Source organism: Gouania willdenowi, chromosome 21 (assembly GCF_900634775.1).
Source record: "Gouania willdenowi chromosome 21, fGouWil2.1, whole genome shotgun sequence".
NCBI lineage: Eukaryota > Metazoa > Chordata > Actinopteri > Blenniiformes > Gobiesocidae > Gouania > Gouania willdenowi.
In genome coordinates, this window is record NC_041064.1 from 6,416,940 (window position 1) to 6,438,539 (window position 21,600).

Sequence of the window (21,600 nt, forward strand, 5' to 3'; positions counted from 1 at the left end):
TTTAGGGAATATTCAAAAATATAAACTTTTCAAAGGAGTTATTTAGTGGAATTAAGCAGACATTTGTAGTCATTTTAAAGGCAGATGCAGATTTTAGGTGATACTAAAATATAGTTTCCCAACTGTGTTATTGTTTCTTCAATTTTGAAAATTTCCCTTTAATTCCCATAAAATATTTTCATTTTTGAAAAGTCCTGGAAATATGCAAACCTATTTGAAAAAGTATTATGTTTTCAATTGAAGTAGTTTGAATGGATGCTAATATTTATATTTGGATATGATAGTTATTTTCTGTATAAAATTCCCCTGAAAAGTTTTTTTTTTTCACCTCCCTTAGAAATGTATCTTCCATTTTCCCACTTGAAACCACGCAGTTTAAAGATAGATGCTGATATTTTAGATAATGCTAAAATATATTTTTCATACTATATTATCATCCCTGTTTTGTATCAACCTTTAATTTGGAAAATTCCCCAATATTTCTTGTTAATTCTCATGGAAAGTTTCCAATTTGGAAAATTCCTGGTAATTTATCACCCTAGTTAAAATGTCATTGTTTTTTTTTTTTAATTTAATTAGTTTGAATGGATGCTAATAATTGTTTGTATAATTTTGTATAATTCCCTGAAAAGTTTCTATTTTTCACTTTCTTTCGAAATTTACCGTAAATGTTCTGGCCTTTTGCCACTTTAGTCGAAACTAAACTGTTTAACGGTAGAAGCTGAAATTTTACATAATGCTAAAATATGTTTTCCCAACTATATTTGTGTTTGGATATGATAAAATTATTTTCTGTACATAATTCCCCTGAAAAGTTCCAATTTTTCAATTCCCGTGAAAATGTACTTTACATTTTCTGCCTCTTTGCCACCCTAGTTGAAACAAGACTGTTAATATTTTTTAAATCCAATTTTTTTGTGAGTTTAAAGCTTACAATGTGGAAAAGAAATCACTAGTTTTTACATTTCTATTGGTAAAACATTTAATATATGGCATACAGGGAAATTGATTAATTTGGGAAGAGAAAATGCCAAATATTACCTATATGTAGACAAGAGAAGTGTGGATCTGTTGCTATTTTATTTAATAGTGTCAACAGTCACCCCCTTAGTACAGGAAAGCATGTCGATCCAGAATTTCCCAGATGACCTTTAAGCACATGAATAACAACCATGGTAAATATTTGAATAAATTCTCATCAGGATTTCAGTGATAACTGTCAACTCTTAAAGTCTTTAATAATTCCATGATGGATGAGTCAACAGGTCGACCTCTTAATGACGTCCATTTGTCTGGATGCTCTTTCAGCTCCAATGGCAGCAGACAATGTGGGGCCTCTCTCACCTGCGTGCACGGCGATGGGATGGGAGAGGCCACAGGCACTGAGGGCTTTCATGTGGGTTGATGTAGAGTTCTCAGCCAGGAGGGCGGCTCTGTTTTCGCTGGTGTAGCCTTGGTGTCTGCACCTCCTCTGTTTTGCTGATAATCTGGCGTATGCATGGCTCCCAGTGCTACAGGTGAAACTCAAGTCAATTAGTCATAAAAAGCCTGAGAGGATAGAGTAGTTGGACAGCTTTCAGCAGCAGGGCCTCCTCCAGTGTCTTATTTATCAGACACGTCTGTAATCTGAGCGTTTAATTGTGCATGCTTCCTCACGTGCACATACATGTTAATTCCTAGCTCTCGGTGCATCTGGGAGTGTGTAAGTAACTCAAGGGGAAATTTGAAACACTGAAGTGTGTGTGTGTGTGTGTGTGTGTGTGTGTGTAACAGACAGGACGTTGGTGCAGATCCAAGATCTTACTCCTGCTAAAGCTGACCAGTTGGTCTGGCTCCGTGCTCGGGTCCACACCAGTCGAGCCAAAGGTGAGATCACTCGCTTTTTCTCTCTTTGCTCAACTTTCTTTGTATGTCCATATTAGGGCCACCTCTCTCCACCAATCCTAGCTGTACTTTGATAAAAAGTAAATCCAATCCAATTTACTTAAATAGCACATTTAAAAAACAAAACGTTTCCAAAGTTCTGCACGAGATCATAAAAACAATAAAACCAAAACAATGCAAATGAGCTCCACCAATAAATGAGTATAAAACAATAAATAGAAATAAAAACACATTAAAGAAATAAATAAATAGAAAGAAAACTGATTTTAAATAAATAAATAAAATTGCATAAATAAGAACAATAAAATAAATTAAAAGACACAGGGGACCGCACAACTTACGCGGTGCTAAAAGCCAGAGAATAACAGTGGGTCTTAAGACGAGATTTAAAACACTCCATGGTGGGGGCTGTTCGAACGTGGAGGGGCAGAGCGGTCCACGGCTTAGGGCTGAAAACAGAAAGCACTTTGTCCCCCCTGGTTTTACGGTTTGTCTTAGGAACCTCAAGCTGGAGCTGGCCCTCAGACCTCAGAGCACGTGCTGAAGTGTAAATTGTGATGTACTGAGGGGCCAGTCCATTCAAAACTTTAAAAACAAACTAAGTTTTTAAATCAATTCTAAAATGAACAGGGAGCCAGTGCAAAGATGCAAGGATTGGGGTTCACGTTTTTTGGTCCCTGTTAAAAGTGGTGTTTCTTTTTTTTTTTTTTTTTTTTTTTTTTTTACCTTGTCTGCACATGCTTTCGAAGGTTAACACTACAAGAAGTGCAATCTTTTGACAGCAATGCATATTTTATTATTGCAATTAAATAAATTTATTTATTTCATTGCATAATTGTGACCGTCACCAGCCCTCCCTAGGGAAGGGTAAGAAATACTTTATTAAAGGGAGGATGTAAAAGAGAGAGGGCAGTGTTACACCAAGGTGAGGGGTTGGAGGGGGGTGGGGAAGTTAGCAGGGAAGAGGGATACAAGATAGGATATGGAATGGGTGAGGAATAGTTTTAAGTGATGCAATGTGAAATTGTGGTTGTGTATATTGTGTTTATTGTTGTGTTGTCAAGCCAGTTTGGTGACCAGTGTGTGGTTTAGGAATAATGGTGGTGGCTGTGAACAGAGGAAGAGGTGAGTGGAAATTCCATAAAACAGGTATTTGGGAACAACGTGTCTAAGGTTGAGCCCAGTATGAGTGTTATCCCACCGCCCAAGGCCAGTGCATCCATGACAAATGTATTTCCAAGTACCGCCACTGCAAAACCCAAGAGCCGCCCCCGGGCCCGAAGAAGCAGTCAGGCCAGCAGCAAGAGCAGGCAGCCTAAGGGCCCCCGGCGACCACCCCACGGCCAAGCAGTCCCCCGAACGCCCCCAAGATCCCAAGCCGAGAGGCAGCCATCGCCCCCCCATACACACCCGAGAAAGCCCCAAGGAGCCAAGGACCCAGCGCACCACGCCACCGATCCCACCCCCAACCCCCAGACCCCCCACCCCATCGACCCCCCCACCCCCCCACCCCACCCCCGCGCCTAACCCCCCGAGGGGAGGGCCCAGAGAACTCCCTGCCCGAGGCCCCAGCGGAGGAGCCGAAGCCCACACCCAGCAGACGACCAGAACCGCGCCGAACAGGCAGCCAGTGGGCACCCGCCGGCGAGCCCAGAGCCAGCAGGGGCCCGACCCCAGGCCAGAAGGACCCGGAACGGATGCAGCACCAGGAGCAGCCCGCCCAGGGAGGACGACCACACCCCAAGCCGCATAAGGCACCAGGGGGCCGCTGGGAGTCTCCCCGCCGGCCCCCAGGCACCCCAACCTAGCCCCCCACGGCGCCCCAGATCACCCTTCACTGATGCCGCCCGCGCCACGAGCTTCAGTTCTTTTTTTTTTTTTTAAAGCCAGGGCCCCCTCCAAGGGCCAAGCCAGACCGCCCCGCCGGGATGTGGCCCCCTATTCCGGCCCCCGACACCCTACCTCACGGGGCACTGCCCAAGCAGGGGCCGTACCAGTAGGTACGCAAGGGCGCGGCACGCGCCACCCGCCCCGAAAGACCCCCGCCAGGACCGGCCCGGCCAGCAGGCCAAGCACCCCGGGCCCCAGGAGCACCCCCCGGGACCAGGACCCCTGGTCCCGGGGGGTGTTTCAGCGTTCTGGACTAACTGCAAGCAAGAAAGTGCTTTTTGGCTGTTGCCCTAGTAAAGTGCATTGCAGTAGTCCAGACGACTTGAAATAAAAGCATGCACGACTTGCTCGTAAAGATTAGTATAAATTTGCCAAATCACCACGTTGGGTTTGTTCAGAAGCAATTGTGTCCGGAGTCCTATTGACGTGATCGCTCCTGGGCGGAGAGGAGTATCAGCCTGGATCCAGTAAAAAGTGACCATAAAAAGCTGTAAATGGACTGATATGCAGACGTGGAGCAGTGAGCAGGAGAACTTCATGTGGAGATGGAAACTCCTCAGTTGAAACGCATTGGAATACACAGAAATCTCTGTTAAACCAAACAGGAGTACAGCAACCTGCTTACCTGTTCGTTCTGATTGGCCGAGTCATTTGAATCATCAGCCAATAGAGTTCAGCCTATGTGACGGTGTGGCCATTATGTGGATTTTTCTTAGAAAATTGCTAAAATATTGGAATGCGGCCAATACCATAGCCCTGAAAATACGATAACTGTATTTGTGTTTGGGAAGTTATCCTGTTGAGGAATGTGCTTGTTTCTCCATTTTCGTTGGTTATAAAATAGGATGATCAGATGGAGTTTTTCTTCCTGCGATCCTGTAATGTCACACTAGCCATCGTCAGCAATACTACGGCTAACAAGCAGATAAAAAAAAACTCCGCCCTCTAACCCTGCTAGCAAACATCCACTGGTCCTCATAAGGACGGTTTTTGATGTCATTCCCTGTAGAGATAACTTCCAGAGTCAAGAGTGTCTTCCCCTATCAATTGTGTCCTGATTCTCTGTGCTCGCTGTAGGATGTCCGTGTCAGCTCAATAACATCCTGATGTGGTGTGAGATGAGGTGCTTTTCTATTATCCTCCCCACCTGTCCCTTTCTCACAACGTCTAAGCACCTGGGTGGTCCAGCGCTTTGCTACCCACACTGTTTGCTTTGCTAACTTGTTTACACTCACTCATTCCTTTGTGTATCAGTTTGTTTGTGTGCGTTTGATAGGAAGGTAGCAATCAGCCCCTCTCCACAGAGGGCCCTTCAAAGACAAGGCACTGTCTGCTAATGTTTCACGCCTCACCTGATTCCTGAAGGCTGAGGGATGTTTCTCTCATCTTAAGTCTGCACTGTTTCTGTGCGATGGAACAAATGACCCCCAGACAGAGAGTGAACGATTGTTTTGTGACACATCTGGGACACAATTGCACCCAAACAGCCAGCGCTAAATATGGTTGTTCTTGTTTTGTCTGCCAGGGAAGCAGTGCTTTCTGGTGTTGCGTCAGCAGCAGTTCAACGTGCAGGCCCTGGTCGCAGTGGGAGATCGTGCCAGCAAGCAGATGGTCAAGTTTGCTGCAAAGTGAGTACGGCGACTTGTCTTCCTGTCAAAGAGGGTAAAAACAATGGTGGGAAAACACACTCCCTTAACTGTCCGCTGACCCATTTTCACACATTCTGACTGAGGTGCTGAGGGCGGAAAATGAAAGCGGGCTTTTAACCGGGTGGAGTAGAGCGGTGTTCTAATGGAGCAGTTCCTGCTTAGATGATGGATATCACAGCTCAAATTAGAGGAAAGCCTCACATCATTCGTCTGCTTAGCAGCCAAATCAACACCGCTATTGTTGTGAGAAGGGGCACTTAAGCAAAAGAAGCATCAGGTGAACTTGTGTAACTATGTGACATTTACCTGAGTGCGGATGTGAGTGTTGTGGGACGATTCAAAAAGATTACAGTCGCTACAGAAACAATAATAATGTAATCAAATACACAATACAACTTTCCTTTGGACAGGCAAGAGTCTTTTATCAGTTAGTGACAATATGAATCTCAATCTAAAGGGTTCTCACTGGGAACTTTTCACAGCGTAGGGGGATCGCAAGTGTTTAAATAATATGGGAATGCCTGGAAGTTCATTTTGTGTCCAAATGTGCAACAATTATTACGACGGTACCTTTTACAAAAGGGAAAAAAACCCAACAGGAAAGCCTCCTACACTGGTTGCAACAGTTTCAACCAGTGTAGAGGATTAAAATGACACCTTAGGGGGCCCCTACGCCCAACTCAAACAATATTAGTATATGTAAGTTTTACTAGTAGGAATGTTAGAGGAATTACCTCAACATTATTTGACAATCTGTGATGTAGTGAAAACTCAAAGTGCTCCATTCATGTAACTTACACTGGTCTGATGAGGTTAAAGCAGTGGTTCCCAACTTTTTTGAATCATGAACCCGTTTTGATATCACAAATTTCTGGTGACCCCCAAAGACATTTTTTTAGGCTAAAAGTTAATATAAACGACTTTGTAACATTATTTGTCTATAGATTGATCATCTAAAGTGCATTCATGTGAGGTGTTGTACATTTTAAACAGAAAGCGATTGTCGCAAGAAGCAGAGAAAGGCTGAGAGCATCCATGTTTTTCCTTTTTTTTTTTAAAAAAAAAAGGACAACCATCCCTGTCTTTTTTATCCTGGTCAGGGTCACAGGGTGTCTAACCTCATTCTAGCTTGCTCCACATACTAGGCAGGGTAAACATTAGACAGAACCAACACACAGACTGTCAACCACTGGTTAGTGTCTCAGATTCCCTTACACATATTTTAGACTAAAGACTGAAACCTGAGAATCTGATGAAAACGTTTCGAGGTTAAATGCAACATCATTCAGAAAAAGCCAAATTTGTCATTGAAGTAGTAGCATGCATAGTTGTGGTGTGGCATATTGAGTTACACATCCACATCTATTGTAATGGGAAAGGGTGTCTGATAAACATTTAAACACTTTTTTTATATGTGGACGAAAAAAATGATAACACCTTCTTTTTTGCAAAAAAAGTTTTTATCGGACAGACAATTCTGGGTCAAAGTCGTCGATGTAAAATGCCATGCAGACACTTTCATTAACAACTCGCTGCATAATATCATTTTTTCTGAAACATGTTTTTTTCACACCCAACAATTCACAAACACACAACATGTTTTATTGATGCCCAACTATTCACAAACAAAGTCATTGTGGTTTGCAAATACAAAACTTCATTCACACACTAATGCATTTTTGTTTTGCAAATAAGAAACATACCTATTGAACAATTTCAGCACGTTTTACACATTTTTAAAAACATTACAAAAAAAAAATATCCTTGATGTACAATCTAAAATATTTTAAATTCTTTAGGTACAAAAACCTTTTCTACAACAATGGAAAAACTGGCTATTCGAATGGCTTTTATCAACCTAGATAAGCAAAGCAAACATTTGAGGTTGATTGCTGTATAAAACCTTTGCTGTATCTGAGGCCGTCTTACAGACTGTGTGCATGCTAATACACAGAATTAATTCAAAATAACTATAAAATAATTCTTTCCTGTAATATAAGCCATGTTTACTTAGGAAAAACTCAAGGCCTCAGATCTCGAGTGGATGAGTTAATGCATGGTTTTATTGTGGAATGCCGAGCCTTTCATAAATTGTTAACTGTGCGAATCAACCTGCTGCTAAAGAAGCTTCTGGATACTTCACAGCAGCAGGTCGAGGTCAACTGGAAAACCTGATGGAAGACGAAGGCATTATTTTATAACGAGAGCGAGGTCACGGCTTCTTAGACGCACGTCCTGACCTCATCAGTGTGAACAAGCTGAGCTTGCTTCATAACAAGAGTCACAAACCCCCGACTGTGCCACAGTTCCTCTCAGATGACCTGCCCCCAGCACTTGTTTAGATTCACAAGGAGTCATTAAAGGTTTCCAACGGAGCATCTTTCACTTCCTCTTTCTGTGCATCTGCAATGTGTGGTTGGTCAGTTACGTTGCAATGTCTTTTCTCTGTCAACGGAGAGTGAAAGTGATGTCACACCGACATGTTAATCAATAACGATCTAAAACTCAAGCTGTAAAAAAACTCAGTAATGCCCTTCAACAACTAAATTAGGGGTGTGCCATCTAAGGAACCTCACGATTCAATTTGATTAGGATTCAGGGTGCCACAATTCAATTATTCAATGAGAAATATTATTTTCAATGTATATTTTACCTTTTTTTCCCTCACATTGTAGCTATTTCATGCTTTTGAACAAGGTGTATGTGATGGTATCCATTAATTAAAGTAACCAAACTCATGCCTCACCATTATCTTTTATTTATGTCAAATTAAAACAAAATCCTCAATGAGCAGCATAAATACTACAACAAACTAAACACTTTGCTACGGACAATCAAAGCAGCTTTAAAAAATGAATAAAAGAACAGTTATTAACAACTATTATAATATCAACATTCCCTGGCTCCCTTTATTTGGAGTTAAAATCATGCCAAATCTTCACAAACACGAAAAACATGTTTTGTTCACACCCAACAATTCACAAACAAACTCATTGTGGTTTGCAAATCCAAAACATTATTCACAATCGAGTGCATTTTTTTTTGCAAATAAGAAACGTACCTATCAAACAAATACAACATGTTTTACACATCTAAAGTCTTTTAAGTTTATCCTTTAGGACATTTGTATGTGGATCTTCAAGGTAAAAGATCTTCAAGCTATCCACAATTAAAGTAGCTTTAAAAACATATAAAACCTACAGCATCAGCTCTCTTGTGGATATTGGGTTTTTAAATAAACAGTGGATGGATAAAAGAACCCAATTCATTATTAAATGTACAACTATTCATCATCATTGCTATCTTTGCTATCACCTGTCAACATGCTCAGGATTTTAAACTTTCAAGTTCTTGTGTAAGAAAAAAAATGTTTTTGAAGATTTAGGAATCATTATTGAATCGTCACGTCTCAAGTCCTGATTAATCTAATAATCGATGTATCGGCACACTTCTGAAGTCAATAAAGGATTGGTTAACCACGTCACTGTTGGCTCTGAATGTTTGGATTACATGCAGTTTCACATGATGATGGACGAGTAGCATGAGCTCCTGGATTACTGGATCTACGCTCATAATCAGGCTGAGGGCAAAGATGACATTACAACAAGGATTTCTTTCATGTGTTGTGTGTCCAAGTCATCATCCTCCCAGTCCCACGGTTAAATTAGGTGATCTACAGGATTTATTCTGCTTAGGTTCCTCAGCAGCGTTAAGCAGCTGAGGGCTGGAACTCAAACACTGCAATAATCCTCAGCAGACCCTTGGTTTAGTTTGATCAGGAGTGTCTGGATTTCATCTTTTCCTTTGTCAGAACAGAGGAGTAGCTCATTAAAAATAATAATAATTACAGCTTTGCAAACTTTGTAATGTTAAAACAAAAAAAACTATTGAATAAAGGAAATGTTACTAAACATGGCATAGCATCGTTAATGCAGGACTATAGAACGCAACGCTGTATTGGCTGAATTTCAATAATTTAGCAATTTTCCAAGAAAAATCCACGTAAAGGCTGCAACGTCACATAGGCCACACCCTATTGACTGATGAGGGTGTCCGGCAAGCGACTCGGCCAATCAGAACGGGCAGGTAGGTGGGCTTCTACACTCTCGAACGGTTCAACAGAGATTTCCGTGTATTCTGATGATTTTCCCTCGCCACATGAGGTCGTCTCCTCACTGCTCCACGTCTGCATATTGGTCCATTTACAGCTTTTTATAGTCAATTTTTACTGGAACCACACTATGACTGCACCATCCGTCAGTTCATCTTACCGTGCACTATATCAGCCTCAGGAGCGATCACGTCGAATCCGGACGCCATCGCTTATGAACAAACCCAACGTGGTGATGTGACAACTGTAGGGTTGCCGACTTTGGTCGTTTACTCAACTAATTGGTCGGTGCCGTCATGGTGGACCAAGATTTTCATTGGTTGGCCAGCAATGGTATCAGTTTCAATACCGTTTAAAAATGCAATGCACTTATATAGGTGATTAAGATTAAATGTCCAAGTACACACAAGTACGCACAAGTACATAGATTATCTTTATATTTGATACGTGGATTATCTGATTATGTAAATAGATCCACTGCTGTCTCTGGCGCAGCGGGACACACTGCGCACCTGTGTTTGATGTGCGTTTGTTTCCCTGTGCGCTGATCTGATGTTGACATGAACAGTTTATTAATCAAAGCAGACTTACCACTAAAACAAACTTAAATATGTCATTTGGATGAGGAAAAAATAGGTTTTAATTGTCGTTTCAGGTCAGGCATGGATATAAATACCTAATATCTGTCAGACCTGTAGGTTTCACTTCTGCTTTGTCGGGTTCTGGTCAAATTTTTCTTTTCTTTTTTTTTTTTTTTGGGTTGACTAATTGCTACGTGTGCCATAGTCTTGGTCGACCAACCATTTCCTTGGTTAACTACAGCCCTAGACAACTTTATGCTGTTTGTTTCCTTACTATTAAAAACTGGCTGAGATATCTTACATTTTACACCTTATTGGACTTTTTATTTGTTCTTTCCACCATAAATGCATACGAGCCAGCACCGCTTCCTGGTCCACAAACTTTTATTTATTACCGGTATTTGATCTTTATTGAAGCAAACACACAAAAAATAAAAACAAATATTAAACAGATGTATGACTTCTGCTGTCACTCGCTTGCATGCAATTTCCCTCCACTCGGACATCGTCCTGTATACGGAGCATGTTGCGTCCGTCCTGAGTTATTAAAGCTGAGAGCTGTCTTTTTTTTCCTACATTATCCAAAGCTTGTTTTTGAACGTTCAGTGGCTTTTACAGTTCAGTCATTCTGCTGCAGGGATGATGGTCAGTAATATTCTGCCTCCCGACACCCACTTTCACCAGACACGTGTGCGACTGAGTGAAAAATCTACACACACAGCGCTCCGCTGCATTGCCCTCACTCTCAACTTTAAATGAAAAAAAGAGTCCTATAAATACAATTTTTTCGCTTTCTCTCTCTCTTCCTCCCTGAGTTTTGCGGATCACTTCTTTGTGATAGTGTCGTCTGTTATGAACCCCTCCTCCTTCCCCCCTCAGTGAGCACTCAAACAGCAGTGTCCAGCCGTGCAGCAGAGCTTATATTAATGTGAAGCTGTATATTTTTCTAACTGATCCTCGGCTGGACTCTAAGGCAGCTGTCACGTGCCCCCTGTGTTCAGTCCATCATTACTACATTTTAATGAGCTCGAGTGAAGGATTACAGCAGGTTAACGATCAGGCTTCATGCTGGGACACACACGGTACTTTTTCCTCTCAGATGACACTCGAGATTTTCATTTAAATAAAAACCCAAAGGCAATCTGCATGAGCTGGAGTTTACTTTCCCTTGCATGTTTATCAAAAGAATCCAGTGTGTGTTGTCTACATGAAGCTGTGCGGTAGAGCCGGGTACTTCCCAGGATGATGATGCAAGTTTTTACAAAGCTCACAAAGCCCCCTCCAGCTCCACTTCCTTTGTTTATTTACATCTTTTTTGTTTTGTGGCTAATGACTGAAAAGTGGATTTAACTTCAAATAAAATGGCTCCAACTTTAATTACAACACTTTGGAGTTTTTGATCACACTGAAGAAAGCCTAGGGACTTTGGACTATCCTTAGTTTTCAGATTTCAATTTAGATTTAGAGGTCTTTTTAAATGAATTGTCTGAGCTGAGCATTGATTTGCTGCGATTGCCAAAACTAGTGTTTTTGTTCGGAGCTCCATTGTATATTCTATGAAAAAGATTCTCAGCTCATTGGATGTGAAAGGCACTTGTGCATCTGATTTGATCATCAGTAACGCGCTCCTGTTCTGAATGCTAATTCTCTTTCAGCATCACTAAGGAGAGCATCGTCGATGTGGAGGCGTCGGTGAGGAAAGTGGAGCTGAAGATCGAGAGCTGCTCACAGCAGGACGTGGAGCTCCACATCGAGAGGGTCAGCATAGTTTTTAATTATTATTCACAGGAAGTTCAAATGTTTCAAAGCAAGGATGATAAACGGCTATAGAAGCACCATGATTTGTAAGTTTCCTCACAAAGGAATATGATGCATTTCGTAATAATAGTGATACTGAAAAAGCTTTTATATGATATTTAATTGTTGTATTTTTAACCAATCAGCTGAAAATGATCAATTGGCAGCAAAAAACCAATGCTGCCTGTGTGCAGGTACTTCAAAAAAAAAAAAAGCATTTGAGGAATCATCGTATAAACACAGTTGATTTTATTTTTCTTTTACACAAAAATTGAGTTTACTAAATTAGCGCTTTTCACTTTTATTCTCTACTTATTTTATGGACTCCTGGTGCTTTCCATTAGCTCAGTGGTTCTTAAACTGTGTTGTTTATTCCCCACTTTGAACAAAGGTAAACTTTCAAGCCCCACCTGTGCTCATTGCCCCTTTAAATAATCCTGACAAATATCACATTTTCAAATTTATTGAACTATGTCATGTTTCATAATAATTAAAAACCTACATTAAACTAATCACTTGCATAAAAAAACTAATTTGAAAATGTAGGAGCTAACGCAACATTGTTCGTAATCTGTGCCAAACAGATGAAGAAAACAAAGGAAATTCAGTGCACGTTTGAAATTAACTAACTATATTTCATACGTAAATCAAAAACTTAATTAAACTAATCACTTTCATCAAAAACAAATGTAAAAGTGCAGCAGTCAAAAATACAGGAAATAATAAAACATTATTCACAATCTGTGCCAAAAAGCTTGAGAAAACCAAAAAGGGAGTTATCTAAGTCAGCTAATGAAAGTTTGATTATTGTTTAACTCTAATTCACACGCTGACCTCAATCATTATTTGTGCACTTCAGTTCCACGTTACATTTTGTTCCCTGTTGCATATCTGCACATTTTTAGGTTAATTTCCTTGTGTGTAGATGTTTTATTTAGTATTAATAATCTTTATTGTCAATGAAGAAAGGCCTTTCAAAAGATTTGCATGAAATTTAAAATGTGCTCCTGTTTGTCGCGCCCCACTTCTAGCCTCCATTCCCCACAAGGGGGGTGGGCCACACACTTTGAGAAGCATTGCGTTAGCTGAATGTTAATCTAATCTTAATTGATCAAACACTTGATTTGTAATCGTCGTTTACTCCCACTCTTTCTTTCTTTCTTTCTTTTGTGCTCAGATCTTTGTCATCAGCCAGGCTGAGCCTCGTCTCCCCCTGCAGCTGGAGGATGCTGTGAGGCCTGATGGAGAGGGAGAAGAGGTGAGGAACAAACAATGGTTATATGAACTTATGAAGGAGTTCTGAGATGAAACTATTGAGCTTTTAATTAGTGGTTTGCTCTTACTGTAGTTTAAAGGGCTGTGTGAGAGCCTGATGGTGAATCCATTGAAACCATTAGTCCAGTTAGTCCACACATCCCTCTGCATGCCTGTTTATCTTAGTCAGATAAGCTACAGCTTTTCATTATGTAGGGTGCTAACTTATGTGTCGTAGAGCTAACACACACACACACAGACACCTGCATTTACTGCTGTAGCCAATTTATAGATAGCAAGAATCCTGACATACATGTTTCTAATCAATAACCTTTGGGAAAACAAAACAAAAACACTGCACGATTGTGGAGAACATGCACGTACAGATCAGGGTCAACAAGATTTGAATGCTGCTGTGACGCAGCCATATTAACAGCCCATATTATACAGCCCTGTAATATTAGTTATTCTGTGTATTTTCTTCAAATTAACTATTTTTCCTTTAGACTTCAGTGATTTTTTCTCATTTGATTAGCTTTTTACATTCTTGATGCAGATATTTAAAAGATACTGTTTGGAACACATTTTGTTTTTTCTTATTATTTTTTTGGTAATATTACTGGCTTCACCTTTATGCCACTGGAAATATTTGACATGACTAAAGTCAGATTCCACCTGGAAGTATGTATTTGCTCCAAAGTGACTTTGCCCTTTCACAGTTGAGCTATTTCCAACCAAGGACGAGAGATTAGTGTTTTTGGCAGAATCAATAATGGTGTAATTAAACCTAATCACCTTGTTCGACTCCCCCCCCCCCCCACCACCACCTCCCCCTCCTTCTTGCCAATGGGAATTTCATCATACAGTCATTATAAGAACCAATAGCTAAGAGTTTAGATCCTTCTCTGAATTCAGATTACAGGACCTTACATTGATGCAGAACCATTTCAGAGCGATGAAAAACACTCAAAAGGACATTTCTTCCCCCAGCCAGACTATTGATGACTTATGACGGCTGTTCGGCTCTTTAGCCTTTGCTGTGGCAGATACAGCTTCTTTGAAAGCAATGCATCCACCAGGAAGGTGCTTATTTCAAGAGATATTTGATTATTGTCAGTTTTGAAAGAAAAAATGCATTTTTTATATATGCATCTCTCCAACTAAATGCATCAGTAATATCAGATAAACAAAAATATTTACACAAGTCAGAGGTGGTTTAGTTAATCCTCCTATAGTTGGAAGTAGGCCTGGACAATATATCGAGATTCAAGAAATATCAAGATTTCTATTTTGGCGATATAGAAAATTACAATATCACCTATAACAATATATTTTTATTTTATATCTTATTTTGTATTGAAATACTCATTTTAGGAGTCGCTGCTTTTGCTACTTTCCAGAATGGCCTTGGTAAAAAGAGTTCAAAGTGGTGGAAATGGGGGGTAGGGTGTGTTGGGGTATTTGTGATTGAAAAAGTAAGTAATTAAATTGGCAAATAATGGGCACGACCAATCGTGAATGTTGTTAAATTGGCAAAAATGAATGAAAAATGAAAATAGGTTAAAATATGGCAAGTTAGGTGTAGTTGTAAAAAAAAAAAAAGGGTAAAAATGAAGCTAAAATTGTAAAAATATTCTTAGTTTCTTGACGGCATTTGATGACCCCCTCCCTGTGTCTTGACTTCAAGGTTGAGAACCCATACCCTAAACAAGCCACACTACAGATCTCACTCACACATGCTGTCCCTTTTTGGGGAGCAAGTCAAAAGTGGCACATTATGTGCAGCTGTTTGTTGATAAATGTGCCTGTGTGGAATTATTGTCTTTCTGGTAAGACTTTATTGAAATATTTAGATTTATACCATAGAAAAAAATTCCAGATATGTGTTTTTGTCCATATTGCCCAGCCCTAATTGAAAGCATTAATGTGGCTAAACAACAAAGTATCGTCAGCTTCATTCAGATCCATTTCTAATTTACATATTATTGCATTACGTGTTCCCAATCTGCCTTAGAGATGCATTTTTGTGCACAGTGAGCTCATCTTTGCAGCTGCAGCAGTATCACTGGTATTTCTCTTGTCTGTTTGAATCAGTCACACATTGGGAGAAGCACCTGCCTACACCCACCCACACACCCCCCACACACACAGGCCTCTGATGCCCTCTCCGAGCGTAGCAGGATGTGGCAATGCGAGCTATTAGCTGAAACCTCTGTGGCCTCCCTGAGGAAGCCTGACATTTTACAACCCTGGAAGCACTGGTTCCTCCTGCGATGAAACATTTACTCTTTCATTTGTGCAGCTTTTCCTCCCGTTTGTTTTGGTCCCACGTTACAGATGTCACAGCCACTATAGATACTAAATGGATGTATTTACTCCATGATCCAGTCATTGTTTATGATGGAGGTGTGATCCCAGAGGTATAAAGAGTACTGATATATCCTACTCAAGTAGTATTGTTACTGTATTGAAATTGTACTCAAGTACAAGTAAGTCATTCATAAAATACTCAAGTATAAGTAAAATGTAGCTCAATTAAATAGTACTCAAAGCATGTTTATTTGGGAATAAATCTTGCCACTGTTCTCTTGCAGTAAACATCTCATGTATAAACTTAAAAAGGAAGAGACCAAATCTTGCACGATTGGAATTTAATTTAGCTTCCACAAAGGCATCTATCTGTCTACAAAGCAAGAAATGTCTGTCTGTGTGTGTGTGTGTGTGTGTGTGTGGCTCAAATATCTCTGTGGTTCAGGGACAGAGAGAGCTGAGACTTTCAACATGGCTGCTGCTTGGTTCAAAGGTGTGCGTCGTCAGATTTGTTTGGACTGCAATGATGTTGGTCATTAATGATTTCATGAAATTGTCCACCGGGAGCGGCACTTTTGTGAAATTTTAGAACTGACGACATCACTGTGGATTTAGTCTTTGATGGCTTTGATCATGCAGAACAGTTGGACGGGTTGAGGCATCCTGTGGGGGCACCAGAGCCAATCACTCTGTGGGCAGAGGGTGGATGGTGTCTGGCAAGGGGAAGCCTGTCCCGAGCAGAGGCACCGTGGCGGCTGGGGCGCCGTCTGCGCGTGTATGCGGCCCGGGGCTAGGGCGTCGTTCGTTCGTGTGTGTGTTTTTAATTCAAAATCAAATTTGCATTAGGAATTAAGTGTTTACAAGTTCTGTTTAAAGAGGATTTAACTTTTGTTCTGAATTAAAGAGGAATTAAAGCTCCCATGTAAACCATCCATGGAAAAGCTACTTAACCTCCCTTATTTCTATAGCAAGACTTTCTACGGGCACTGCACTAGTCTGTATAAAATAAAATGTTTTTCAAAATGTACAATTCTTTTTTTTTTTTAAATAAAATAACCAATTATTTAAATTCAAAAATGAAAAAGGTATATGGCTTTAAGTATAGCTACATTCATGAAAATAACCGGCATTCAATGCTGTTTTGGCGCAGAGCATTACATTTAATCTGATAGTTGTCTAGTAATTTTACAATGTTTGTTGATCATTTTAAAACAAAAACTCAGTAACGGTTGGGTGTAGAAATGTAACAAATTACTTCACCAATCACCAAAACGTAGTTAAGTACAAGTAAAATGACTGATTTAGAAATATACTCTAAAAAGTACCTATATAATGTGAGTACTTGTAATCCATTACTTTCACCTTTGTGTAATACACATCACCGTAAACAAGTGATAGCTTTGTACTGGTTTTAATGGCTTTTTAATGCAGTGCATTGCTCATATTACACATTTCCCTTAATTTGCTTCCCTGGGAGGTCTGCAGAGAATCTAGAAATATTTACACATCGCGTAAAATAAAAAGCCCCTGTGTAAAGCTATTGTTGAATATTTCATAACCTGAAGGCTTTTGTTTGACACCATCATGTGTTTTTGTTTCCCTTCAGGAAGGCAGAGCCACCGTTAACCAGGACACCAAGCTGGACAACAGGGTGATTGATCTCAGGGTGAGTGGCTGCATCAGCTTAACTCAACTTTAACTTTGTGTCAAAGCCTATTATTTAAAAAAATTTAACGTTTGAAAACAGGAAAAAAGATTTCACGCTGTTCGGATCAAACATACTGTATGTCCTTTTTAAGAATTCTACCTGCTGGTTTCTTCTAAACTTATAGACTTTCACTGGAACATTCCAAATCTAGGTGGTGGAATATTTTTAGTGCCGTAAATCTCGTACGTTGTGGGAGATATGCCGAACCTTGGGCAATGAGCCTAAGACGTGGGGCCACAAAGTGTCTCATTGTCTCTGATATGTTCCTCCCACGTGGATGATGTGGCAGCAGGAAGGCTCCAACTGCACCAAGCAGCACTAGGCTAACAACACCTGCTTCTGTAACCCTGTGCACTTTAGACTCATCTGCACACACGCCTGTCATCACTTTTTGCTCTGTGGAACTCAGCAGAAGCACAAAGTGGATCCCACACCTGCAGATACTGAGAACAAGCGTCATAAAGTCCTTTCAATGATAATTGAACTCATTAAAACAACCGCCTCTGCAACTGGATCATCATTTAACACTCATACACTTTACTAAATCACTCGTATGCATTAAGCTGTTGGAAATAGTTGTTGACTTGTGTAACTAGTTAAATTAAGGTTGGATGATGTATGTGTATAAATATATATATATTGCAAAATCATTATTTTATCACTACTTTTGTTGAGTTTTTTCAGACTATTTTGCGAGTTATTACAAAATTATAGAAAACGTTTACTCCTGCTGTTTGTAGGGATGTCCCGATACAACTTTTTCACCTCCAATACGATACCGATATTTCAGTCTTGAGTATTGGCCAATATTTATACGATAGCTGCACAAATCATACATAATTTTATTACTCTTTTTGCTGTGTGGAATGTTAGAAAAGGCTTGATCAAGTGATATTAATCAAAGAACAATAGTCAGCAACAGTAGGTATGAGAAAAACTGACCCATTTATTATTAACCAATTGGTTACATACATTTTAACCTTCAACATAATAACTACAGTATTCTACAATTGGATAAATATAATATATATCGGAGATTTTAGACACTGTCCGATTAAAATCCGATAATAGTTTTTTTTGGCTGATATCGGCCCATTATCAGTATCGGATCGGGACATCCCTAGTTGTTTGCATCAAACCTGTTGGAAATGTGGACAATTGTTGACTTGTGTGACTAGTTAAGGTTGGATAGGCTGCAAAATTGGGCTGGATTATATAAATAAATATATATGTGTGTATATATATATATATATATGTTGAGTTTATTCACACTATTTTGCAAGTTATTTCCCAGTAAAACAAAACAAACCAGTTTTCCGAGCCCTAAACTGAAAAAAATAATAAAAGAAAATAAGGCGGTTTTAAAATTTAAGTAAGCAATGGAGCAAACTTGTTCCATTTAAAATTAAACAAAAATGTTCACATGCAAAACTTTCTTAAAAGTAATTTTAGTCACACAGAGTTTTTCTTTACCTTAAACACAACAACATTAAAGTAAGGCGCTCACTTGCTACGTAACAAGGCAGCAATATCACTTCAGTGAATTTAAGTTGTGTTTTTTTTGTGGTCTCACACTCATTAAAAAAAATACTACCTTAAACGGTTCCATGAAGACTGACTGCAATTGTCAGTCTTCCTCAGAGGCATCTGCTGATCGCTTTAAAGTGTTTTTACGAGTTATTTTTATTGTGTGCCACGGCACAAGATGGGGATTGCTGACCACTGCTTTGCTACTTTATTTCATCAGTAAATCTATTGTTCTTCATTAATTTAAAAACCGTACGCTTCTTCTTTGTAGGTTTTTAGTCCATTGTTGAATTTCTCTGCAAAGATGCAATATTGTTATTATAAGTTGCCACAAAGCAGAAATCCCTGTAGTAAAGTCAAAAACATTGTCCATAATTGCCTTCACCTGATATTCTCAGAGTTCTACCTTTTCCTTCTTCACATTTTACAGCTTTATTTTGTCCCTTTGAAGCTTCACTGTGAGAACCAGGGCCATTAAAGCTTCAGTTTCAACCCACAGAAACATGTACAGTTTGTTTGTTGCTTCGAGGCACGGCGGCAGCTTTTTTTTTTAATCTTTCTTTGCCTTTCAATTCCTTTCAGAGCAGCGACTTTCTCACGTGTGGTTTCGTCATCTCACTGCAGACTTTCAGTGGGAAAAAGAAAGGGTTTCTTCGCTTTCTAAACGTGACTGTGGTCTTACACAGACTGGTTTTCTCTGGGTTTAATGTCGGAACAGCCCCATTGTGAAAGACGGTGACCAAATGACTGGTAAACGGCTCATCAGCCCACTGGTTCAAGTGTTTTACGCACTCCGTGTTCTCATTTCACTTAGCGCCGTTATCAAAAGTGAAAGAGGAGTTTGGAGCCACACCGCACTGAAGCAATATCTGCAGATTAATGAGATTTCCTTAGACAAGTTATCACCTTTTTATTCTGCCAACTGCTCCTCTGGTGACTCCTCTTCAGAGGTAGAAATGAAGGGAAAATTCTAACTTTTAATTAGCAGATATGCATAATAAGTGAAAGTGTCTGTCTTTTTTTTTTCTTGACTTGAAAAGAAAAGCAGACGTGTTCAACGTAGAAAATCTGTGGTCACTTTGAGATGAATCAGTCGATTTCAGGAAACGTTCTGGTTTTAACGATTTCTTTGTTCCCTTCTGTTCAACGGTCGCACTGCTGTGGTTCTCAAGACATCAGGTGTTGTCTCGAGAGTGATTATTTTTTTTGCCATTTGAAAGAAAAAAAGAGAAGTGTTGGAGCTAATTTTGATGTTTAAATAATTTAATATTTTACCTTAAAGTGGTCATTAATTTACTGTTTATTTAACTATAAACTTGTTTCTTTTTGTGGGATTTATTTATTTTGTATTCTTTGTTTGCACTGGGTAAATTCTAAACATTGACCAGGTGATCCTTCATTAACTGGGCAGGTTATGTAGGAGGGGCAAGCATCAAACGTCAATGAGGGAACGCCAAGTTGTCGGTGATTTGTAAATGGAATAAACCAAAGAAAACAGAGATTGCTTAGTCATTGATATTTTTTTCTTGCTCCAGCTTTCTCTGTGCCCCATGAACATTAATTTCAGATTTTTGACATAAGAAGTGTAAATTCAGCTTGTGTTTCACACTTTGTGTTAATAATAGTGTGTGTGTGTGTCCTCCCAAAGACGACGACCAGCCAGGCCATCTTCCGCCTGCAGTCAGGTGTGTGTCAGCTCTTCAGAGACACTCTCACCAATAAAGGCTTCGTGGAGATCCAAACTCCCAAAATAATATCAGGTAAAAGGACATTCTTCACCCTGAATCATTTCTGATTAGACTTTTCAGCGAAAAAGAACGTTTGTTTTTATGTAGACACCCACCAACAACCGCCTGCTTAGTCATTGCTTCACAGTGAGGTCGCCGTTTTTTTTTTTTTTTTCTCTAGACTGTCTCTCAAATCAGAAACCAATGGTGAACTGCAGTTAAACTGTTTAAACAGTGTCATGGGCGGTGTCGATGCAAACCACCCTAAAGGTAAACTGATTATTAGTGCTGAGTAATATGGACCAAAACTCATATCGCGATATTTTATTTCAAAATGGCGATAAACGTCATAAATCTTGATATTTTTAACTTGATAATGTCTGACAAAAAGACAATTCTGGGTTAAATTTGCTGATGCCCCACAGGCACATTTATTAACAAACAGCTGCACAATATGTGACACTTTTCTCCAATAAGGGACAGCACATGTGAGTGAGTTCTGTAGTGTGGGTTGTTTAGGGGAAGGTTGGGGTTAGGACGCACTCAGAAATGTATCCGTGTTTTTCATGTTGTTCTGAGAACTAACGAAAACAGCAACTCCTGAAATAAGTATTTTAATACAAAATAAGCTTTAAAATATATAAATATAGGCGATAGTGTAATTTTCAATATCGTCAAATTAAAAATTCTGATGTAGCTTGAATTTCGATATATTGCCCAGCCCTAGTGTTTGTTAGGCGTGTAATGGATCCATTGGTTCAGCAATGATCCAATCAAATCAATCAACATTTTTCTTAGAAAACAAAAGAATGATTTTCATTTAAATGCAGTGAAATTGTTAAAGCACCATCATTGGTTAGTATTTCTTTTCTTACTTTAGTTGTAATGTAACTGGTTGTGTTGAATGGGTAGAAAATATTGTATGAAATTAATCGAAAACAAATTAAAATGAAATTGTGGCAGACTTTGTAATATCTGCAAATATTATACCATTGTCCAAAGAATCGATATTTACACCCCTAGTGTTTGTCTAATTTGAAGTTTCTATTTTATTTCATATAATACATGTAACTATTATGTTTTAAATTATTTTATTGTTTTTCAAACCAAAATAAAGTACAATAAATAAAAATAGACAATATTAGCTCTAATAAAGCAGAAT

At 39.4% G+C, this 21,600-nt stretch overlaps 1 protein-coding gene across 1 annotated transcript in view; it reads left to right on the forward strand.

The window, feature by feature from the left end:
- The window catches only part of dars1 (aspartyl-tRNA synthetase 1), a 39,212-nt gene that overhangs the window by 7,932 nt on the left and 9,680 nt on the right, over positions 1-21,600 (forward strand). Inside the window, exons 5-10 of the mRNA XM_028436741.1 lie at positions 1,774-1,866; positions 5,300-5,402; positions 11,771-11,873; positions 13,090-13,170; positions 17,083-17,142; positions 20,360-20,471. Of these exons, the coding sequence (XP_028292542.1) occupies positions 1,774-1,866; positions 5,300-5,402; positions 11,771-11,873; positions 13,090-13,170; positions 17,083-17,142; positions 20,360-20,471 (552 nt within the window). The remainder of the gene's footprint in view (positions 1-1,773; positions 1,867-5,299; positions 5,403-11,770; positions 11,874-13,089; positions 13,171-17,082; positions 17,143-20,359; positions 20,472-21,600) is intronic.